This window comes from Dermacentor silvarum, chromosome 1 (genome assembly GCF_013339745.2).
Source record: "Dermacentor silvarum isolate Dsil-2018 chromosome 1, BIME_Dsil_1.4, whole genome shotgun sequence".
Taxonomy (NCBI): Eukaryota; Metazoa; Arthropoda; class Arachnida; order Ixodida; family Ixodidae; genus Dermacentor; species Dermacentor silvarum.
In genome coordinates this window covers 417538172-417561609 of record NC_051154.1, presented here as the reverse complement: position 1 = coordinate 417561609, position 23438 = coordinate 417538172, and the positions used below count along the sequence as shown (strand labels likewise).

The 23438-nt window shown below is 45.4% G+C and overlaps 1 protein-coding gene across 1 annotated transcript in view; it reads right to left on the bottom strand.

Annotated features, from left to right (window-relative positions):
• Positions 1 to 23438, bottom strand: part of LOC119447488 (DNA (cytosine-5)-methyltransferase 3C-like) — a 352358-nt gene that overhangs the window by 44915 nt on the left and 284005 nt on the right. Inside the window, exon 11 of the mRNA XM_049663800.1 lies at positions 3288 to 3373. Within this exon, the coding sequence (XP_049519757.1) occupies positions 3288 to 3373 (86 nt within the window). The remainder of the gene's footprint in view (positions 1 to 3287; positions 3374 to 23438) is intronic.

The following is a 23438-nucleotide window of genomic DNA, read 5'->3' as shown; positions in this document are numbered from 1 at the left end:
TGCGGAGGACCATTTTCTTGTTTTGCCAAGTTTAATGTCGCAGGGAAGTGGTCACTTCCCAAAAGATTGTTTATGACACTCCACTGCAGGTGGAGAAAAAGAGTCGGAGAGCCAATAGCTAAATCTATTGAGGAATATGAATTGTCATGTATGTTGTAGTATGTTGGCTCTTTCTTATTGAACAGGCAGGCACCGGATGTCACTAGAAAGTTTTCTATTAGTCGACCCCTCGAGTCACACCGGGAGTCTCCCCACAGAGTGTTGTGGGGAGACTCCCGGTATGACGGCCAACGACCACATAGGGTTCAGGGAGCTGATTCATTAGGCTGTGAAGTTCTGTCTTGCTAAGGTGGTAATCCGCTGGTATGTAAATGGAACAAACAGTAAACAATTTGTTGAAAATAATTGCTCGAACTGATACTGCCTCGAGAGGCGTTAGGAGGACTAAGCTACCGACTTGTCAACAATTATTGCTACGCCGCCAGATGGGGCGTTAGCATTATCACGATCTTTGCGGAAGATGGCATATTGCCACAGGAAATTTGTTTGCGTTGGCTTTAAATGTGTCTCCTGAACACACAGCACCTTTGGATTGTATTGGTTTAGAAGTTCTTTAACGTCATCGAGGTTGTTCATAAGACCTCTAACGTTCCAGTGTAATATTTGTGTATCCATATTGTTTATGTTCTTGTACTGTGTATCAAGAGGAGTCAAGTGGCTTACAGAGCCTTTCCAGGCCCCGCAATCCGTGATTTATCTTTCTTGCAACGGTCGCGAGATTCGCGCCGCTCACAAGGCGCTGGGTGCGCCGGCTGGCTTGTAGTTGTATCCATCGACTCCTGGGAGCCGCTGGACTTCCGCTCATTCGAGCGGAGTGTTTTCGGGATAGGCCTTGCCTCAAAAAGCAGGGCCTTGGAGGCCACCAACCCAGAGGTCGACGGGCCTTCCTAAAGAGATTCTGTAGCAGCGATGGTTGCTGTCGCCTGGGGGGCTGGTGGCACCGCCGCGGCCACACTCTTTGTGGACCGGGCCGATGCCGGAGTCTGCTGCGACGTTGCCCCCTTGCGCGCCGCATCAGCATACCCTGTGGTATGGAAAAAAGAAACACGTTTCCGCGTTTCCTGAAACGAGATGTTCTCCTTGATTTTCAGTGTGATTATGTCTTTTTCTTTTTTCCATGTGGGGCAAGTTCGAGAGTAGGCTGCGTGTCCACCGTCACAGTTGGGACAGTGGAGCGCGCCACTGCAGTTGCCGGATGCGTGTTCGTGTTCGCCACATTTCACACAGGTCAGTCAGCCTCGGCAGTTTTGCGAACCATGGCCATATCGTTGACATTTGAAACATCTTCGGGGATTTGGGATGTAAGGTCTGACTCGAATTCTGGTATATCCTGTTTCTAGGGTTTCCGGTAGCTCACTCGACGCAAAGGTGAGGATCAGATGTTTAGTTGTAATATCCTGGTTGTCCCGCTTGATCTTTATTCTTTGTACTTGAATCACGTTGTGTTCTTTCCAGCCCTCCAGGAGCTCTTCCTCCCTTAGGCTTAAGAGATCTTCCTCAGAGATAACTACTTTACTTGTGTTCATTGATCGATGCGGGCTTACAGTGATTGGCACATTACGGAATGCTACCAGATTTGAGAGTTTGCCGTGCTGTTGAGCGTCGCGAACCTCCAGAAGAAGGTCGCCACTACTCATTTTCGTCACTTTGTAGCCAGCACCTAGTGTGTCGGTGAGACATTTGGCCACAGTGAAAGGTGAAATTGTTCTTACTGTCTTTTCAGGGTATTGACTATGTATCACATGGAAGCAGGGGAACGTTTCATTGCGCTGGCTGAACAGTTGAAAAGTTTCTTCGGTGAGTCGTCTTTTAAAAAGAGGACTATCATGAAGTGTGTGGGGGGGGGGGGAATTACATCTTAGCCATAAACGACTGATTCGATTTCGGCAGCTAGGCCAGCCGCCCACCACCGAGCCCAACATGGAGACGCTGCGAGCCCCGATGGAAACGCAGACGCCAGCTGTACGTAGCTACTATAACCTAATATATCCCTATTATAACCTATATAACCTATTTTATCCAACCCAAGGTTGGATAAAATACACCAGGTTAACCCTTGCTGCCTGGAAAAATTGGAAGTAAATAGAAGAGAGAATAAGACAGGAAAGATTGAAAGTGAGAGGGAAAGACGAAGATTGGAGAGAGAGACAGGAAAAGGCAACTACCGATTTCCCCCGGGTGGGTCAGTCCGGGGGTGCCGTCTACGTGAAGCCGAGGCCAAATAGGTGTGTTGCCTCCGCCAGGGGGCCATAAAGGTCCAAACACCCGGCTTCGGCTCAACCTCCAGGATCCCCTTTTCCCCGGACACGGCTAAGCCACGCACGGTTAAGCGTGGGAGGGTCCGACCCTCATGTGCTCGAGTCCGTGGTGTCGCAACACATCAAACGCCTGCTGACGCAGACGCCCCTGTGGGGGACTTCGATGTAAGTTGAGTTACTAATCGAGGAGAGTTTTAAATGTTTACCTTCGCTGGAGTCGTAGAACACCGTGTTGTCTTCTGCTCTGGTTGATTTACTGCTAGAAGAATCCGAGGAGAGGCCCCTGTCGGTGGATGCGAGCCGGGCACTGGCCGCAATCGCGCTGGGCCTACTTCGTTGGGATTAGGCCCACCCTGATCGTCCGGAAAACGGGTCCGGAATTCGGCAAAAATGCAATTACTGGTGGCAAATAGGAGTCCACTGGTGTGCACAATTATGAGCTGAATCCGCTGGTATCGTCATAATTTTCCTGGCATCCGACTTTTCACACAAATAATTGAAAAACAGAGGAGCCCATGAGAAGTATGGCGCTACGTGCGGGAACCTGGTGGCGTTCGGAAGTATGCAGACGTCAGATGGGGTCAGCTGTCGCAAGACAGCGGTAATCACAGATCGCTGGGAAAGACCTTCATCCAATAGCAGCCATACAGAGGCAAATGATGGTGAATTTGAGGTGTGCCACACACTAGCGTGTGACAGAGTTACGTGCGCCAAAATATGCACTGAAAGCTCATGACAGACCCCACTTCTGTTTCCTACCATAACTGGTAAGGAAAATTGGACACGTCTTTATGACGTTCATAACAGTCACCTATGCTCGCATGAACATGTCACGTTCCGCGAAGCTTTCCAGAATAATCCGCAGCAGATCAGATGATAACTGTAGAAGCAAAGAACTCTAAGAGATCGATAGAAGAAGATTCTAGTGGGCTACAGTTTTTGGCAAGCTGAACAAGAGATGGTACTCACGCATACATTCCAGGAATATTGCCCCAGAAGAGCCGAGCCCTCGCTTGCGGCGAGAAGTAGCAAGCATCCAATAGTGTTGGCTGACACTGAAAAGCAGAAATAACGCCATTTTGCTAGTTTTGCCTGTAATCTCCATATTTACGGCTAATACATCCATACCGAAAGCCACGCTAAGTCGTTCTTAGGTACAGGCAAAGAACCCTGATGTCGCGCTCCTGATTCATGGCTTTCTACGAGCATGTTTAATTGTGGTTCTCCTGAAAAATGAGACACTGCTTGACGTAGGTGCATGGACAAGTGTTTGTTTATGGCTGCTACAGTAAGTCAACTTCGCTAAAATGGTGTGCGTGTAACAGTGTCTTCGCCAGGTCTGTGCAAAATATAGCTTTAGCTTACTTTTCGTGTTCTAAAATGATGCCATAAACACTTTAATGGAACGTTGCCTGGAACACTATTATTATATAGACAATTGTAAACACGTAAGTGAAGAACTATTTTATAGTATTAATATTTTACTATTTATTACTATTTACTATTTTAACTATTTACTACTATTACTATTAACTATATTTACTATTTACTACTATTTAATATTTATTTATTTATTTACAAATACTGCCGTCTCAGTGTGAGACATTGCAGGGGTGGGTACATAAGTAGCCTAAATAGGCAAAATCAAACATTATATAGCATGCAATCAGTAGAGCATGTTATATATGTGCATAGTCAGTACTAACAATAAGAAAGAATATTGCGTGTAAAGAAAGGCATGTATTCAAAGCTACAAAAATAAAGAGTACACCAGCAGGTCTTAGAACTAATGAGAGATGTGATCGATTTCTTTCGCGAATTGTGCGGGAGGTAACTGTCGAAGTGAGCCGTCAAGGCCATTCCAGAGTTCGACTGTTGACGGGATAAATGAAAATTTAAGTCTTCGAGCGTGATTGAAATGGAAGAAGGTTAAGCGGGTGAGTTCTTCGAGTTGCACGCGCCAGACACTTCACAAATGAAACCGGTGCCGCAATAACCGACGACCCGTGTATGATTTTATGACAGGTGATAAGACACGTGCGTCTGTGTGCAAGTGTCTCAAGTGATAGCTCATGGGCATGTGAAGAAAGTGAAAAGTGGTGGTCATATCTGTTATAAATATATCTTATCGCTTTGTTTTGCAGAGATTCCAATTTGTTAGCGTCACAAGAAGAATAAGGAGACCAGACAACGGACGCATACTCCAAAACTGGCCTGATAAGTGTCTTGTATGCAGTTAGTTTGCAATCCTTAGTAGCATCTTTTAATGTACGTTTTAAATATGCTAATTTGCGAAGTGCCGTCAAGTGGATGCAGTCTATGTGTTTCTGCCATTTCATGTTATGAGCAAAAGTTGCCCCGAGATACTTGAATTCATCTACATGTGCAATTGTAGTCCCGCTGAAGCCATAATTAAAGTGCAAAGGTGTTTTCTTATTCGTGAAGGTCATCGAGACTGTCTTTGTTAGGTTAGGTGCTAGTTGCCAAGTATCGCTCCAAGCACAGAACTTAGAAAAGACTTCATTTAATACTGACTGGTCATTTGCATTCGACACTTCGGAATACAATACACAATCGTCTGCGTATAACCGTAGCTTAACTGGCGAGTTTTCAGTGACCTTCACGGCGCCATTGATATAGATTATAAATAAAAGTGGGCCTAACACAGATCCTTGGGGCACACCAGATGTAACTTTTTTATTCATTTTTATTTATTTATTTATTATACCTCAAGCGTCCCGTCAGGGACATTACATCGAGCAACGATTGGAACCGCCTTCCCGCTTCCATTGTTTCACTCGTAAATATGCACGAATTCAAACAAGCCCTTGTTAACCACTTTTTGTAACCTCACTACGCTGCTAAAATGTGTTTTTTTACACTACCCACTCCTCTCTGTAATGCCTCGGCCTTGAGATAAAATAAATGAAATGAAATGAAATGGAGGGGTGGGTAATAACTTCGATAGTATTGCACTTAATTTTATTAAAGGAAACGTACTGGCTTCTGTGATGCAAGTAATCAGCAATCCAAGCAATTAGTTGGTCATTTTTAATAACCTCACGAAGCTTCAGAAGCAGTTTTCTATGACATCAAGAGCCGAAAGCTTTAGCATAGTCTATAAATATAGCATCCAGCTGGCCTCGGCTATTTAGCGCCGTAGCAATATCATGCGAAAACTCAATAAGTTGTGTTATTGTCGAGAAACCGGGCCGAAAACCATGTTGACACGCTGAGATAACGTTGTTCGCTGTTAAGTAACTAACAATGTGTTTCTGAATAATGTGTTCAAGTAACTTACAAGTAGTACATAACAAGGAAATTGGCCTGTAGTTAGAAATGATTTCCTTTTTACCAGATTTAAAAACTGGGACCACGTTAGCTGTTTTCCAAATGCTCGGAACGGTAGATGTCAGAAGTGATTTCATAAAGATAATTGCGAGGTAACGTGCGTTCCACTCAGAGTATCGCTTAAGAAAAATGTTTGAAATATCGTCTGGACCACAGCTTTTAGTTGTGTTGATGTTGAGTAAAAGATTAAGATCACCTTCCACAGTTATGGTAATATCGGGAAGCGCTGGGAGGGAAATAGGGTTGAAAGGTGGATTAAGACCATCGTCGGAGACGAAAACGCATTCAAATAAATAATTGAAAGCTTCTGAGATGCTGGAAGGCTCGGTACAGGGGATACCGTCGATAATAAATTACGAAGAACTAGAATCACTAGGATTGATGGTTTTCGAAAACATCGAAGGATTATCTTTGAGAACAGTCGCTAGGGTCACGTTGTAGTAGAAGTGTTTCGCCTCGTGCATTTTAGCTTTTAGTGTCGTCTTCAACGTACTTTGTAGACTGACAAAAGTATGGTCTTTGTGACGATGCTTACGAACTCGTTTTATTCTGCGCAACAGGTGAATTATTTCGCGATTGTACCATGGATGACGCCGATTGCGTTTTATGCATTTCTTAGGGACATGTCTAGAGATACAGCTGTCTAGAGAAACATGCTAACTAAAGAGTCAACATCGCACTGGTCACTGCAAAACAAAAAATTATCGTACGCAGAAGCAAGCGCATTTACAATCGTCGGCTTTGTCGAAGTTTGGTACGTATTTAAACACTGGTTTTCGGGCTTCGCACGTAACATTCACAGTCACGATCACTGCCTTGTGATCAGACAAGCCTTCAACAGTGCAGCAATGGTGTCCATTCTGTACAAGCTCGTGGTTTACGAAAACAAGGTCTAAGATAGCATTCTCGCGTGTTGGGCAATCAACAAGTTGGGTCAGATCAAATGACAAAGACATGTCAAGAACCGACTCACAAAGATGTTTATCGCGACCAGTTGGCTGGAGCGATTGCCAGTCGATATGTGGTTGATTGAAGTCACCTGTAATTACTAATTTCCCATTGTGTAGTCTATGCTGTGCAATATAGTTTCTGACAAGGCAAAAAATATCACCAGGGGCTTCGGGGGGACGATAAATTGCACCCATTGCAACAACCAGGGATCCAACCTTTACCTTACACCAAAGTGACTCGGTGCCAGGAAGGTCAGGCAGTAGGAAGAAATCAATGCCTGTCTAATAAAAAACTCGCTACGCCACCCCCTCGGCTACCGACTCTGTCCTTTCTTAGCACAGCGTAGCCTGGGGGCGAAAATTCACTGTCCGTTATTGCATCGTGCAACCAAGTTTCCGTAACGCATATTAAAGTCGGATTATCGGATTCAACGAGACAGTTAAAATCGACGCCCTTGTTGACCAGGCTTCGCGCATTTACATTCAAGACTGTTAGCTGCTTTTCAGGAGGCAGTCAGTCAGTGCGCCGAGAAGCTGGTGCTTTCAGAATACACTGTTTCACTTTGTCCCACTTGTAGCGCGCGTTATCAATGATCAGGGTATCGAAACGCAGCTGAACTGATTTTGCGCTTTTTCTTGAATCAGACGAGTTCTGCCATAGATTTCTGCGCAGCTGGCGGACACGCGCCGAGAAATCTTCATTAATAAATATATTAGTGTTCTTGAGTTTACGTGAGTTTTTCAATATTTCAATTTTAGTCCTGTAATCGAGTAGCCTTATTATCATCGGTCGTCCTTTGTCCAGCCTACGAGAACCTAGTCTGTGGCAGCTCTCTATAACATCGCAATGAACGCCGAGCTTGGTTGACAGAAGGTCGGTGATAGAGGCTACAAGGTTTTTCGGGGTTTCTCATGACACCTCGGGCAACCCATGGATTACCAAGTTATTTCTTCGTGACCTGTTTTCTAGTACGTCGTTCTTCATGTCTAATTTTTGTATTGTGCTCTTTAAACTGGTTATGGTCTGCTCGAGATCTTGCAGACGCTGGACAGCGTCGTTATTACTGGAAGCAAGCAGCTCGAGTTTGGTCAAACGATCATCGAATGAGGATATCTTAGCCGTTAGGGCAGCTATGTCTTGACCGATTCGAGCCTGTCCCGCCAGCAATTCCGTTAAGATTGCCTCAGTATTCGGGCCGGGGTTCAACTCAATGTCTCCCAAAATAAACAATAGTTTTCTCAGGGAGTGCAACACACATAACGGCAAGGAGAGAAAACTTACAGGGTCCGGCAGCAATAGGAGACAACGATCATCACTTCTTTAGCATTGTAATCATAAACATTGCCTAACTGCAAGACGAAAAAGACGTAACCACAGCTACCGTTCGCCATGCCGCTGCCGGACCCCCTGAAGAGCAAAGTGCTCGCACAGGTCCTTTTGAAGTTCGGCGGCACAGTTGATGTCCCAGTAGAGTCACGTAGTGCGCGAAAGTGCCACCTTGACGAGGACGGAAGACCGAGAAATACTGCTGACATGTACTCGTAGTGTATCGATGCAGCACACGTGTCCTTGAATACGCAAGAAGCACCATCAAAATGAGATGATGAACTGCGCAGGTGCCAAACTGGTTCGACATATCCCTCGATGTCGCAACCATCCAAGAAAGCGGCAATCCGCAAGACGAAAAAGACGTAACTACAGCAACCGTTCGCCATGCCGCTGCCGGACCCACTGATTATTTAGATATTACTATTTTGTAGTAATAAATTTATAATTAGTAATAATTTTATAGTAATAATAATAACATAACAAACGTGTGTTCGCGTTTGGTGTGTGCTCACTGTTTTCAAGTAGTAAGTAATAAAAGTACTGGCAAATCTACTTAGTATATGGCAACACCAAGGCAGATTTTGAGATATTGAAACATGATTTTATCCATGTAATGCGAATGGTTGTATCAAGAAGATTATTAACCGAATTTTGCGAAAGAATTAAAGCAGGTCGAAAAATCCCCGCAGCACGAACCTTAGGTTGATATCTTTGAAAGCGATAGGCTGTGCAAGAGGCGCGCTGCAGATTTCAGTGACTTCCCTGAGTAACCATGATTTGCCTTGCAGAAACTTTTCATTGAAGAGCTTTGAATCACAAACCACGACGTGCTCGACGTTGTGTAGAAACTCCCGACAGCGCCACAGTTCGATGAGAGACGCGCAGTCTTATTCCTTAGTGAAATTGCACAGCCCACTCGGAGGTATCGTCCGTGAATCGGTCGGTGAAAATATATAATTATAATTTGTGGGGAAAATCAAGCGTAATAAGTAACTTTTAATGGTAAAGTACAATATCAACTGTTACAGGTAAGAAAGATAAAACAAGAAAGCTAAAAGAGGAAGTAAAAAGAACGATTTTAGCATGCGATTCTTTTTATCTCGCACAAAAAATTGCGGAGGGCTTCACAAATGTTGCGCTGGTTCTAACCCAGTACAGTAGCCCCAAACGACAGAATTTGCTGAAGAGCCACATTCAAGCTAAGATTTCGGAAGGGTTCTTCTAAGATATTTTCATTTTACCATTGACATCCTAAAAAGAAATGATGCAGAGATTCCCTCTCATTGCAAAAGGACACCGAGGTGGTATAGGCAGACCAACACTGTGACGGCAAAAGTTCAGTGGGAGAACTCGGTAGCGTAGTCACGTAACTTCCTAGTTTTGTAGTGGATCACCATTTGTTGTTCCAAGGAGAATTCAGATTCGGGAAATCCGATGTTGGCAATGATGATTTGGCGATGAGTAGTAGCCTATTTTCGGAATAACGCCGACGCTGGTAAAACGGGAATTACAGGACCATTGTTGGATCCTACTGCGAGTACATCTGCATATTGTCACGTAGGAACGACGGCGAAGAACGCAGGATCAAAACTGTGAACGATAAAACTAACGTTTTATTGGACGAATTTGTGCCCACAAAAAAAACTTATACTCAAAGCACAACCAGAGGACGAGCACAGTCAGCGATCGCCGAAATCTGCCTGCGGGTCAAGCGCGTCGGTTTTCATACATCAGTCGTCTAAAGTTCCAGCATAATCTGATGCCTGCAAGCCTTCCAGAAACTACTGCACAATTCGTGTCGTGCATCTGATTATACAAGGCCCGGCCAGAATATAAACAACAGATAGAATTAACGATAACATTCGAGTAAATTGCAAATCATGCAGGCGCGTCTTGCTCTGAGCGACAACGTTTAACATTTGTAAGCCGGTGAAAAGTGGTCACCGGAGAAAGAGGAGCACGGCGAACCAGACAGCAGTATGTTGTCACAAAATCGCCTGTTCTACTTCGTACAGGGTCTTCTGCTAGGTCTCACCGGGAGGCTCGATCCAGAATCTTGCCTCGTTAGTAACGCGTGCCTGTGTGCTTAAACGTGTGCTACCATATATCAACTAGTTGACGGTGAAACTCCTTCCTTTGTTTAAGTTGGGACGACAGTGCCATCTACTTCGACCTGTCATCGGACCTGCCTATAAAGGGTCGTCCACAGAGCTACACCTTCAGTGGGTACGGTGAACCAGACAGCGTTATGTTGTCACGAAATCACCATTACTACTTCGTGCAGGCTCTTCTGCTCGGTCTCGCCGGAAGGCTCGATCCAGAATCTTGCCTCGTCACTACACTCGTGCTCTGTGACAAGTGTGCTACCGTATCTCAACTAGTTCACGATGCAGCTCCTTTCTTCGTTGAAGTCGGGACGACAGCGCCATCTACTGCGACTACGTCATCAGACCTGCCTATAAAGGATCGTCCGCAGAGCTACACCAGGCCTCGGAAACTCCGCTGGTTTTTTGTCCACGCGAATTGCAGCGCCATCCATGAGATGGATGCGAAACCAAAATCACTTTTCCTTTTTTTTCTTGTCAACCCTCTCTCAACTTTGTCGTTTCTCTGTCGACTTCAAATATCGGCGGCTCGGCTGGCGCGGCCCGCGCTCCTCATCGGCCGTGCTGATAACGGCCAAAACGGCAGCAATTTTTTTTTCTGGCATTATGCGGTCAGTTTTGCGGTTTTCGCCTTCCCTGCTAGCAGTGTGGTCCGTGTGGTACCCTATCGTTGCACGTTTGTCGGCTTTTCCCCGCAATGTCTCGCAGCTGTCGCTGTTCGTGTGTGGTTCAATGGTGTGCGAAGACATCAAGACGAAGTGAGCCATGCGACGTGAAATTCTACCGCATCGTTAAAGACAACAGGTGAGCACTGTGCAGTTTAATTCCCGGTTTTTATTTGTGATAGTAATTGTGCGCAGTCGTACATGCATGCTGTCCGGTGGTGAGGCAGCAGCTTGCTGATTTGAAAACACCATAACGATGCTGTAAATTGTTATGTCAACAAGCAGCGAACATAAAGCTCCTTATACATATAGTACCACGTGTGCGTATCGCAAGGAACACGTGTGTAGGTGTGCGCTTTGCACTTCTTTCTCGCTAACTGGTCGCCATCGTTTAAAAGTGCGTTTCTGAGAATTAAGGTTGACATATCACAACTAGTACTCGGCCGCGACGCGAAACGAACTCAGTTTTGTATGTTCCAACTGCGACGTTATAATTTATGATCTTCACTGTTCTTCAGGATGGAACCGTTTTTAACCTACGCAGGAAGGATGGACCTAATGGGTTTGCCCAGAGACAAGGTCAACAACCGCAGAATATGCTCGGCGCACTTCACGGAGGTGGACTTTATGGACCGTGCGAGAAGCAGGCCATGAGAGGCTATTCTGCGCATTGGCCATTGGATCAATTACAATAAATGTTTTTTTCACGTGCGTACATGAAACACCATCCGTGTTTTGTTGCACTATAGTGTGTTGCATTGTCTGCTCCAATTGTGGTTTTCGCAAACGAACACAATAAAGTGATTCCAAAGAATTGTTGTGTTGTAAGTGGAATTATTTTTTAATACAATTTGGGCAGATGCTTGCTTGATTGTAAGAAAGAACGCGACTGTGTGCATGAAAACGCAAAAAGAATCCACTGCGCACAAGCACGAATGCACGAATGACATGGCTGGACAGGAGAGGATCGCGGAGCGCGCGCTTCGGTCCGGCGGTGCGTCTGATAATGCTCGACAAAAAAAAAAAAAGAGAGCGCCGCGGACAGCTAAAGAAATAAAAAGAGCATTGCGCGAGGCATGAGGGGAGGATGAGGTGAGGCATGGGAGAGGAATAGGAAAGTCAAGAGGGAAAGGAGAAACGAGCGGAACAACGTTATTATAAAACAAGGAGGCAGAAAAGTGCTAAAGCGAACGGGGGAAGGTAAAAAAAATCGCGCCGCTTTTCTTTTTTTTTTTTCTTTCTTTCGCCACCGTAGTACCGTCATCCATCCGCTAGGGCCTAACCGAAGTGCGCCTTGGCGCTAGCGTCGACTGAGCGTCTGCTATAGGAGAACCAATGGGAGGTACAGGAAGATTCACCCCTCTGGCTACACCTTCAATTGGTCGCAATCGTTTAAAAGTGCCTTTCTGAGAATTAAGGTACAACTAGTACTCTGCCGCGATGCGAAACGAGTTCTGTTTTGTATGTTCCAACTGCGATGTTATAATTTATCATCTTTACTGTTCTTCAGGATGGAAGCGTTTTTAACCTACGTTGGAAGGATGGACCTAATGGGTTTGCCCAGAGACAAGGTCAACAACCGCAGAATATGCTCTGTGCCCTTCACGGAGGTCGATTTTATGGACCGAGCGAGAAGCAGGCCGTGAGAAGCTATTCTGCGCATTGGCCATTAGATCAATTACAATAAATGTTTTTTACATGTGCGAACATGGAACACCATCCGCGTCTTGTTGCATTCTATAGTGTGTTGCACTGTCTACTCCAATTCTGGTTTTCGCAAACGAACACAATAAAGTGAGTCCAAAGAACTGTTGTAAGTGCAATTATTTTTTAATATAATTTGGGCACGTGCTTGCTTGATCGTAATAATGAACGGGATTGTGTGCATGAAAACGTAAAAAGAATCCACTGCGCGCAAGCACGCAGCACGAATGCACGAATGGCACGGCCGGACAGGAGAGGAGCGCGGAGCACGCGCTTCGGTCCGGTGGTGCGTCTGATAACGCCCGCGACAAAAAAAAAAAAAGCGCCGCGGACAGCTAAAGAAATAAAAAAAAAACAGAGCATTGCGCGTGGCATCAGGGGAGGGTGAGCCGAGGCTTGCGAGGAGGAATAGGAAAGTCAAGAGGGAAAGGAGAAAGAGCGGAACAACGTTATCATAAAAAAGGAAGAAAAAAAGTTCTATAGCGAAAGGGGGAGGGCACAAAAAATCGCGCCGCTTTTCTTTCTTTTTTTCGCCACCGTAGTACCGTCATCCATCCGCTAGGGCCTAACTGAAGTGCGCCTTGGCGCTAGCGTCGACTGAGCGTCTGCTATAAAACAACCAATGGGAGGTATAGGAAGATTCACCCCGCTGCCGTAGTCGTCTGGGGGTCATTTTAAGGGGATCCAGGTAGTGACGACAGGGTCACGTGGTTGCACGTTGATTCGCTATTGCACTGTCAGTGCTCCCAGGTAGCACACAAAGTCTTCAAAACGTCGTATTAATGGATTCAACGTCTAAAACAGACTTTTGACCAAAATAGACGATTTAAAAACGTCGCAAGCACAACAGCCTTAAAACGAGGGATGAATACGTCTTGAAAATGTTTTCATAAGATTTGCGGTATCTGTTAAAATACCTAGCGTACCGGGTTTTCGACCGCGCCGTTTTTGGCGGGAGAATTCGTCATTTATCCAACCTTACGCAAGGTGGCGATACTGTCGTACATCGGTCACATGACCACGGTGTACATGTCCAAGCTTGTGGCCGCGGCTGCCGGCTTCCGCGTGAAACCGGCCTGTGCATAGTTCCGTAATTGCACTTTGTTTGGGCTGTCGTGCGGTTCTGCCTGTTTTCGGTTGTGCTGTCCTTTGTCATTGTGATGAGTGAAAGAAAACTATGACGACGAAGTGCGCGCGGGTTCTTTCGCGATTTGACCACGCATGTGAGTGATCTCGCCAAATCAGCGATGGCCCAGTGGCATTGGGTCACGTATGGCGAGCACGTGGCGAGACACGCGGCTAGTCAGCGGGAGACGGAAGACAGCAGGCCGACGTGTCGGACGCCGACATTCAAGGCTCTAAGGAACGCGGCCGTCAATGGAGCTGTCGCCTGACCGTTGCCCTTCGCCAAGGCGTTCGCCAGTGCGACTACTGCAGCTCGGAGCGTGGCTTAGCCTGCTTTGCTACCACTTGCCGCGAGCATTGCGGATCGCGGGCAAGGAGTCTCCTTGGTCAGTTGTTCGGCGGAGCACCGTTCGTGGCCTAGCTAATGGCCGCATATGCACCGAGCACTGCGGCTCGCGCGCAAGCTGTCCGCTGGGCAGGCTGACCATTCCTGCAACGTGCACTGCGGCTCGGATGCAGGCTGACCGATGAGCGCCAGTGAGCGGTCGTCTCCAGTTCGGTCCGGTTCGGTCGCTCCGCATCTTCTCCAACATCGAGGCGTGTCCGACCTCGTCACGTCATCGCCCCTCACATCGACAAGACCTCGTCTCATCTACACCGTACCGTGAGCTCTCTTGCCTGTTTCTTTCTCGGACTCCTATCAACCCTAGGTGTTCTAGCCTTGTATGCATGTCGTGTCATGTGGCGTAAGGTTCTGTGTGGTTGTAGTTTGATTTTATAGTTTTCGTAAATGTAGTTTGGTTTTAATTTTCATAAAGGTAGCTTGGATTTTCCCATCACTAGTTCAACTGCTTTTCTTGCGTCCTTTTCCTCACCGCGCGGCACGACAAACAAGTGTGACGAATGTCCTCGTGATTTCCTTTACACTCATGCAAGTATTGCAGTGTTGTGCTGTCTTATTCGACACTGCGTGTGCAGTGATTTGTTTGTATGGTTTTAATTTGGTTGAGCAGCTTAGTTTTGCATTAAAGAGCGCCGAGTGGAGGGCACTAATTTGCTCTTCAATCTGATTCTCATGTCACTATGTTAGGAGCATTTTCAGTTATGTTGTATTTAAGGCGTTAAGCTCAGTATGAGGATGGAGGTCAGAAGAAATGTTGCTTTTGTTGCATTGGGATCCGCCATCAGAAGTGAAACTATCAAGTTTGGCAGGATGCGAAGAAAGGCGGGAATTGCTGTTTCTGCGCACTTTGCCTATATCCTCTAGACAGCTGTGATCGCGGTATTTCAGTTTCCCGTTTCGCAAGAATGTTGCAGACAAGAGAACTTACATATGTGCTCTTTGTTAATGATTCATTACGGGTACGGTAGTAGTGCACCAAGTTGGGCTAGTTGGTTGAAGTTCATATTAGAAAGATTTTAACTGCGCTATGAACAGGGACAAAGGAGGACAAAATGACAACACGTGCGCAGACTCACAACTAGCTTTTAATGTGTGAAAGATGACATATATACAGTGAGGATAACAAAACAAAATGAACAAGGCATGGTCACATGTACACTTCAATCATAGTCAGGCGTATGCAATTAAGAAAACGTGTGGATGCATCAGTGATCCGTCGGTGGCGCTTGCAGATTGCGGAGTGCAATATCTAGGCGCGAGACTATGATTGAAGTGTACATGTGACCATGGCTTGTTCATTTTGTTTTGTTATCCTCACTGTATATAGGTACGGTAGCGCAAGAGATGAGGTCAACTGCCCGTCCTATTCCCTTGCCTTTTGCTACAGCGCATTCATAGAATATTGCGTACCACACCGTGCTGTTATCGCTTGCGATTCAGGTTCTCTCTATTGTGTTTTGGCCCGTTTTATCTAACGTTATTGGTATTTCATGGTCTTTATAGGAACTTCGTTTCCCACAGGCAAATTTGATTTTCCTTGGCACCTCGGCATGGTTGCGATATATTGCGCTGCTTATCGGAGCTTTCTTCTTCTTATAGTTTTTCTAGTTCGCGAATGGATACCGCATATGCGCTGCATAACTCGCTAGTGGATACTGCATATGTGAATCGTGAATCCCCTTGTCGTAACATATCCTGTTACTCCAGGTAGTCACGAATATTTGCAGTTTGTGACTGGTGTCGGACTCAACGCTGCGCGGCCTTCGTGGCAATTAGGCGGCCGTCTGCCGAGTTAGTGCGTGTGCCAGTGTACGCACGGTGCTTGACAAGTGCTCGCGCGGTTCTTTCGATTTGTGCGCTCTTCGTGCACTTCGCGCAACAGGGCATGCCGCGGTTCTTGGTCTTTGTGCAACAAACTTTCATATCGCTTAAGAATTGCAAGCAATCAAACTGCTAGCACAGGAAGGGCGAGTGAACGCATTTTAATATGGTATTACATAAGCTGTCGCTAATTTCACGTGAAATGCTTGGTAAATTTAATGTAGAATCTGCATATGTGATTTCATTGAGCAGCCTCTTCAAAACAATTCCTGCAGTAATTTTTATAGTTCCCCTCATTATGTTTGTTTTTACGATCCGGATGCAGTGTTGTAGTTGCATATTTTGTGTACATATCCCTTTCATAAGTCACAATAAAATTTAGTATGTCTTTAACATTGTAGCTTACTTGTGCTGTTATGTTTGATTACAAGCTGAAAAAATTTGAAAGAATGTGTAGGCCTCCCCACATATCTAGCAAGCACATATAGAGGGAAGTCTTCAGTGCTACACCTCAGTGCTACCTCTGGTGTTACCAAGTGAAGAGCAAATGCATATACAGGGTGTCCCAGCTAACTTTAGCCAGAATTTTAAAACATGTCGATGCATTCTCACGCGACCAAACCCATGTTGCTTACCATTGTATGGCGTAAGTCACTATTTTTTGTATTCGGCTTAATTGCATTATTAGTTAAGATTAATGAACCAACTTCTGAAGCAACGAAGTTAGGAAAGAAGAGTGGTTTGCGAAACGTCCAAATAAACAGTTTCTAAGTTTCTATTAAGTATTAGTATTTTCCCGCTTACTGCAGATGCCCTCAAAATACATAAAATACCATGTGCCACGCCCCCTTGTGCGTCGTGATTGCAGTGCCCCCAAGCGTTCCGCGTACAAACGAACATAGCATTTAGCAGGGTGTTGCCGCTTAAAAGGCGACAGGGCAACGACGCAGGCGTTGGCTGCGCGATTTACGACAGCAACCGTTATCGCTTGCGCTGCGATAACGCTTGCCCTGCCGCGTTTTAAGCGGCAGCACACCCTGCTAAATGTTATGTTCGTTTGTACGCGGAACGTTTGGCAGCACTGCAATCACGGCGAGCATGTCACGTGGTATTCTTTTTATTTCGCAGGCATCTGTAGTAAGAGGAACAAAAACTAATACTTAATAAATCGAAAGTTAGAAACTGTTTAATCGGACGGTTTGTAGACCGCTCTAGAACTTAATAATTTGAATTTTGTTTGCTTCATTGGTTATTTAATATCAGCTAATTACGCAATTGATCTGAATACAAAAGATAGTGTGATTTACTGCAAACAATAGTCCGCAATTGCATTTGGTCGCGTCGTCTTAGTGTGCAGTGGCATATTTTTAATTCTGGCTAAAGTTAGCTGGGACACCCTGTATATGCCAGCGATAGTATGTGGACAAGCCTTTCTGCTGAAGCCACTGCATTTGCATTCAAAACATTTCAACTACCACCGTAGTGCAGGATACGTGTTCACATCGGCAAAATGGAGCACTAGTGCTAATATCTGGGCGTACTTGTCCAGGGCAACAAGTGTGTCTACATTAAAAACATTTCAAGTACCAGGATTTACGACAGTTCCACTGCAAGAAGCACTGAATGATGTTCAGTGGTGCGCTCCCAAGCTGTTCATCAATGGAATTCTGCCTGGACTGTGTGCCAAATACTTTTGGATGTGAAAGTTGCGATTCTATCAGCCGTCGTCATCTTCCTCAACCGCCTTTTATACATGGTGCGCTACGGCACGTGTGTCTCGTGCCTTGTGCTGCGAGCTGCAAGGTTATAAAAAAAGGGAGGGAAATAAAAGCTTCTTCTGCTCCTGCCATCGGTCCAGACGGTTCTCAGATCTTCCGCTCGCTGACACACATTGTTGTAGTAGACCTAATCTCGGTCGCTATAACGTGGTGACCCGGACGTGATCGTACGGCGGGCACCCCGTCATGGACGATGCCACCAACAAGGGACCAACGACCAGCGCAGAGGGCCTCGCCACGTTGGAGATTCACCTGCCGTCCTTTTGGCCACAAAATCGTGCAACCTGATTTGCGCAGGTGGAGGCCATATTCTACCTTCGGCACATTACCTCCCAGCGCGCGTGGTTTCTACATACTGTCTCGGTACTCTCTACAGACAGAGGTGGTAGAGGAGTTTCAAGAAGTTGTGGACTCGCCCCACGACACCACACCCTATCACCACTTCAAATCGACGATGCAGGATCGGAAGTCCGTGTCTGCACGCAGGCGGCTTCAGCAGCTTCTAAACCAACAGGAGCTTGTCGAGAGTCGGAACTTCTATGCCGTATGCGGCGGCTTCTGAGTGACTAGGCTGGACGCAAACTGCCGCTGCTGCGTGAACTGTTCCTTCAGCGCCTGCCGCAGAATCGGGTGGTCGCCTTGGCTGTCACACAAGAAGACATGTCCCTCGACAGTCATGCCGAGCTGGCGAACCGCATCGCTGACAATTTACCAAGAGGTGCTGTAGCAACAACGACCATTCCGCTGTAGCACCTCGAAGATCGTCAGTCTCGCCTTGAGTAAAAGACCTGAGAACCAGTTCGGACCGATGGAAGAAGCAGAAGAAGCTCTCTTGTTCTTTCTTTTTTTTTAACCTTGCAGCACGAGACATGCGCCGGAGTGCGCCGTATATAGACTCGACAGGGGAACAGCGCGAAAAGACGAAGGACAAGGGGAACACACATCAGCTCTGGTGTGTGTTCCTGTTTTTCTCCTTCGTCTTTTGGCGCTGTTCCTCTGTCGAGTATGTACCGACTAGCCCAAGCCTCTAGATTCACTTAACTTGGGCCAAACTTCAAAAATGTGCAAATTCTACGTAGCTGGACAAAACCAAGGTAATGTTTGCCGTCGCTTAGAGATACTCAGATTATATCTTGCATTCCGCCTAATTATATAATTGGTCTTCAATAATTAATCAACTTCTCAGTTCTTTTTTTATTTATTTTATTTATTTCGTACTGCCAGCCTGTTTTTACAGGCCCTAGGCAGGAGTGGGATGTACACAAGAGGTTTAACAAGCTAATAACATGTGAACACAAAAAAGAATGTCAAAAAAAAGAATGGCGGAAACAAGCAAAGCGTCATCTTGTTACAATGCAAAAAAGAAGAAGAAACAACATTGAAAAAGGAAAAAAGAAAGTAATGAAGATATCGAGGAATTCTGCAATACAGTACACATTTACACAATAGCTTATAAACACACAAAAAAAGCTTAACATGTTTTGATCTATATCACATATTATATGGAATAGGACAGAGATCGTGGGAAACGTTTCGGGTCATAGATTAACGAGAGCGTGCACAAAGGATGATAAGGTTGAGCTTTGAAGAACGTTTTCAGGCAGAGCGTTCCAATCATGAATGGTTCGAGGGAAGAACGACTGCTTAAATAAAGTGGTATGGTGCGGATACTCGTCTAACCTGAATGAATGTGATGAACGCGTTAGGCGCCGGCTACAAGGTGTAATATACAATTTCTTATCTAGTTTTACGTTAATAGTTAAGTGTGAATAGTTAAGTGTCAATGAGATAAGTGTCAAAATACAGGCAAACTGGCTCGAGCGGCCAGTCGCGCGGCAGTTCTGAGTGTGTTGAGTGTGTTCGGGGACTTCTATCACATTCGGAAAAACGCTTTTAAGTAGCACGTATTGAGCAACAGAAAGCTGTGTCGGGAGGTTTTCATGTTGTTCTACAATTTTCTCATCGATACTTATCTAATTATAATAATCTAGAAGTTGAAGAATTAATGAAGATTAAATATCTAATTAGGTGGAATTCAAAAAATAATCTGAGTATCCAAGCGGCGACAAACATTGCCTTGGTTCTGTACAGCTACGTGGCATTTCCATATTTAATGTTTGCGCCAAGTTACGTGAAACACCAAGAAAAAAAAGCCGCTGAGGAAGATGACGATGGCTGCTAGAGAGCGTTTGCTCGGGGTTACATGTTCAAAAGCTTCTTGTCATTCAGAGCGCTTCTTTTTTACTTTAGGAAACAAGAGATGTGTGTAAAGTGTAACATGGCAGTGTACAGACGTATTCAATGGCTTGAAGATGATTCATTGCGACCTTATGCTTGCTTTTTTTCCAGAGTGGTACATATGTGCCTCTTGTACAATGCTTTTCGTATAAACCAAGAATTACTTCCTTGGTTACTTGAATGAAGCTTTCATTGCAATAGTTTTAATTTCCAGGTTTATATAAGTTTCTAATATGAGGCTTTTACATCCGTGTCTCGTGTACTAGAATGCTAAGATTATTTTATTTGTGTACACTGCAATACAATGGTGCACAAGTGTGGCACTGATTTCCCCGTTTGAGTATTCTATACTATTTTTACTTGATTGTTGCTTTTTGGCTTTATGGTTCTTTTAATTTGCACCATTACATTATTTGACGTATCCCAATGGCAATATTGTTTATTTTAACATGTTCCCAGTGTTTGTTTTTGATACAATGCGGCATTATTCCTTTTCGTGTTCTTTTCAAGCTTCTAGATTATTGGTAACATTGCTTGTAGGCAGCTACCAAGCGATTAAATCTCACATTTCTTAGCCTGCTTCTTGGAGTTGCTGTGATATCAATCTCTAAATAACTCTAGTCTGTTCATCTGACTGCATGGGCTGTTTACTTTGCTAAATAAGAAACTTTACGAATTTTGTTTGTATATTGTAGTCATTGTTTATCAGTTTCTAGTTCATTAAGAATTGTATCTGTGAACTTTAGTGATCTTGGGGTACCTTTAATTCAATTTACTTTGTATTTCTTATACATTTTGCTCAAATCTTGCACTTCTTCAATAAAATTTTGCTTCGTCGTACTGTCCTCATTCCATGCGCACTTGGCGCTAAAGCCCTGGCCTGGACGCTCGTCCAGACGCGCCCATTTTTTCTTAGCGGGATTTCATTCCAGTTTTGGTTGTAAACATCGTTGCTGCATACCAAAGACAGTATTCTAGATTCATTTTCGTGGACATGTTCATTTTCATGTGACTTGGTAGAGGATGCGTCGGCGTCGATAGGCAACAGTGCTTGGCACTGCACCAGGAGCTCTTTTGCACTCGTCACCGACGCTTCGACTCATCTGGAACCCCCGAAAATTAGCTTCAGATTATCGTAAACCTTCTAAGACCATTTCTAGACCAGCTTTTTGATAACGTCTTAAAACGTTTAGAAACTGGATATGAATAGCTTTGGCAAATGGCTTATTTGTTTCTTTCCGAATCCTATTTCTAGACGAGCTTTTCGAATACGTCTTTAAGACATGTTATAGATCGTCTCAGAAGAGTAATTAAGCCGGACATTAGCTGATATATACGACGTTTTACCGACGAAGATGTCTCACTTGTCTCACTGATGTCTTCTTTAAACCGTTTTTATCGTCTTGGATAAACGCTACGAAAACGTTTGTGTCCCTTTTGTGCTACCTGGGCTGCTGCGCTCAGGACGCAGGCGCCAAAGATACCTGTGACGAAATCATGAGGCGATGACTAGCGATAGCTCCGAGCAGGCCTCAAGAAATAAGCAGAAGCGTTCAGAGTTAGTACTGTTTGCTGCCTCCGCTGCTAAGTGACTGCAGTAGTCGTCTGGGGGTCCTTTTAACAGGATCCAGGCGGTGACGACAGGGTCACGTGGTTGCACGTTGATTCGTTATTGCACTGTCAGTGCTTCTGCGCTCAGGACGCAGGCGCCAAAGATACCCGTGACGAAATCCCGAGGCGATGACTAGCGATAGCTCCGAGAAGGCCTGAAGAAATAAGCAGAAGCGTTCAGAGTTAGTACTGTTTTCTGACTCAGCTGCCAAGTGACTGCCGTAGTCGTCTGGGGGTCCTTTTAACTGGATCCAGGCGGTGACGACAGGGTCACGTGGTTGCACGTTGATTCGTTATTGCACTGTCAGTGCTGCTGCGCTCAGGACGCAGGCGCCAAAGATACCCGTGACGAAATCCCGAGGCGATGACTAGCGATAGCTCCGAGAAGGCCTGAAGAAATAAGCAGAAGTGTTCAGAGTTGGTACTGTTTACTGCCTCCGCTTAATAATGAAACGACAAAACATGAAAATGTCCAGCTCAAGAGATCAGATAGAATTCGCTGAACTGTAAAAACTAATCAACAAGAAGAAAGTAAGGGATATTCGACATTATAACGTGGGAAAGATTGAGGAAGCCGTAAATTTGGACGCAGCATTAAATCAGTAAGAAGAAAGCTTGGCATAGGAGAAGGCAAGATCTATGCACTGAAAGATAAGCATGGTAACATAATCAGCAATTTCGCTGACAGTAAAAGCAGCGGAAGAATTCTATACTGGCCTGTACAGTGCCCAAAACAGCCAAGCTATTTTATTTCGAAATAGTGATGAACCTGATACAGAGGCTCCTTCTATAACTAGCGATGAAGTTAGAAGGGCCTTGAAAGACTTGACCAGGGGAAAAGCTGCTGGAGTAGATGGAAAAACAGTAGATTGAATCAAATATAGAAGAGATATCATGCTTGGAAAGCTTGCGGCCCTTTATTTATTTATTTATTATTGCGATAGCAACTATATGGACACTTCAACCGGATTTCTGCCGTGGGCGTCGTCGTCGCCGTCGCCGTCAGGTTCCCTATAGATAAAATCTTCGCCGCGTGCCGTATGTCCGAGGGGAAGCGTGCGGGGACGCGCGCCATCACGGAGAGCGAACGCACTCAATCTCCCACGCGCAAGCAAGGAAGCGGGAAGCCAGCGCCGGAGGGAGCTGGGGGGGGGGGGGCGCACTTCTACTCTGCCAGCAACCGCGCTCGTCGCTCGCTCGCACCGTCGCTTATCTCCACACGGCTCTGACCTTTATGCGCCGTGCATTCGCCGCTCAGTTACCGTTGAAGCGATAGACCGCACGTACCTTCGCCCGCTGCTTGCTGCCAGCGTTTTGACAGTCGTTGTCTGCAGTCATTCAGTGTGATCTATTCATTTTTGTTTGTGCGCGCTCACACCACGCTTGTTCATTCAGTTATTAATTGTCGGGCCACATTTTCCAACGCACGCTACACATGCAATGCTGCCCGGATCGGCAGTGCAGCGCTACAGGTGTGTCCCTTCGCACGCGCTGCCCACGGGAAGCGCTTCTCATCAACACCACCGTTTCACAGGCGCCTTCTCGTGGTCATCGAGTCTCTCTTCATGTCGGTCTACTTACGGCACAGCACACCTGCTTACTTAATCAGCTCATGTTTACTACAATTCATATTGCTACCGAAGCCGCTCACCTTACTTCGTATGGCATTGCTGTGTTGCTATCGCATTCATTGCTTCGCCCTTCGGGCGAAACTGTGACCTTTTTTTACAGTGCCTACAGCGCCCTTGTGGGGCATTAGTGTAGGGGGGAAGTATTAACATTCAAATACATACGCAATGCCTCACAACTTCAAGTCTACCAGAGAGCTGGAAGAACGCCAACATTATACTAATTCATAAGAAGGGAGACGTTAAAGAAATGGAAGAACTATAGACCCATTAGCTTGCTTTCAGTATTGTATAAAATATTCACCAAGATAACTTCCAATAGAATCAGGGCAACACTTGACTTCAGCCAACCAAGAGAATAGGCTGGCTTCAGGAAGGGATATTCTACGATGGATCATATCCATGTCATCA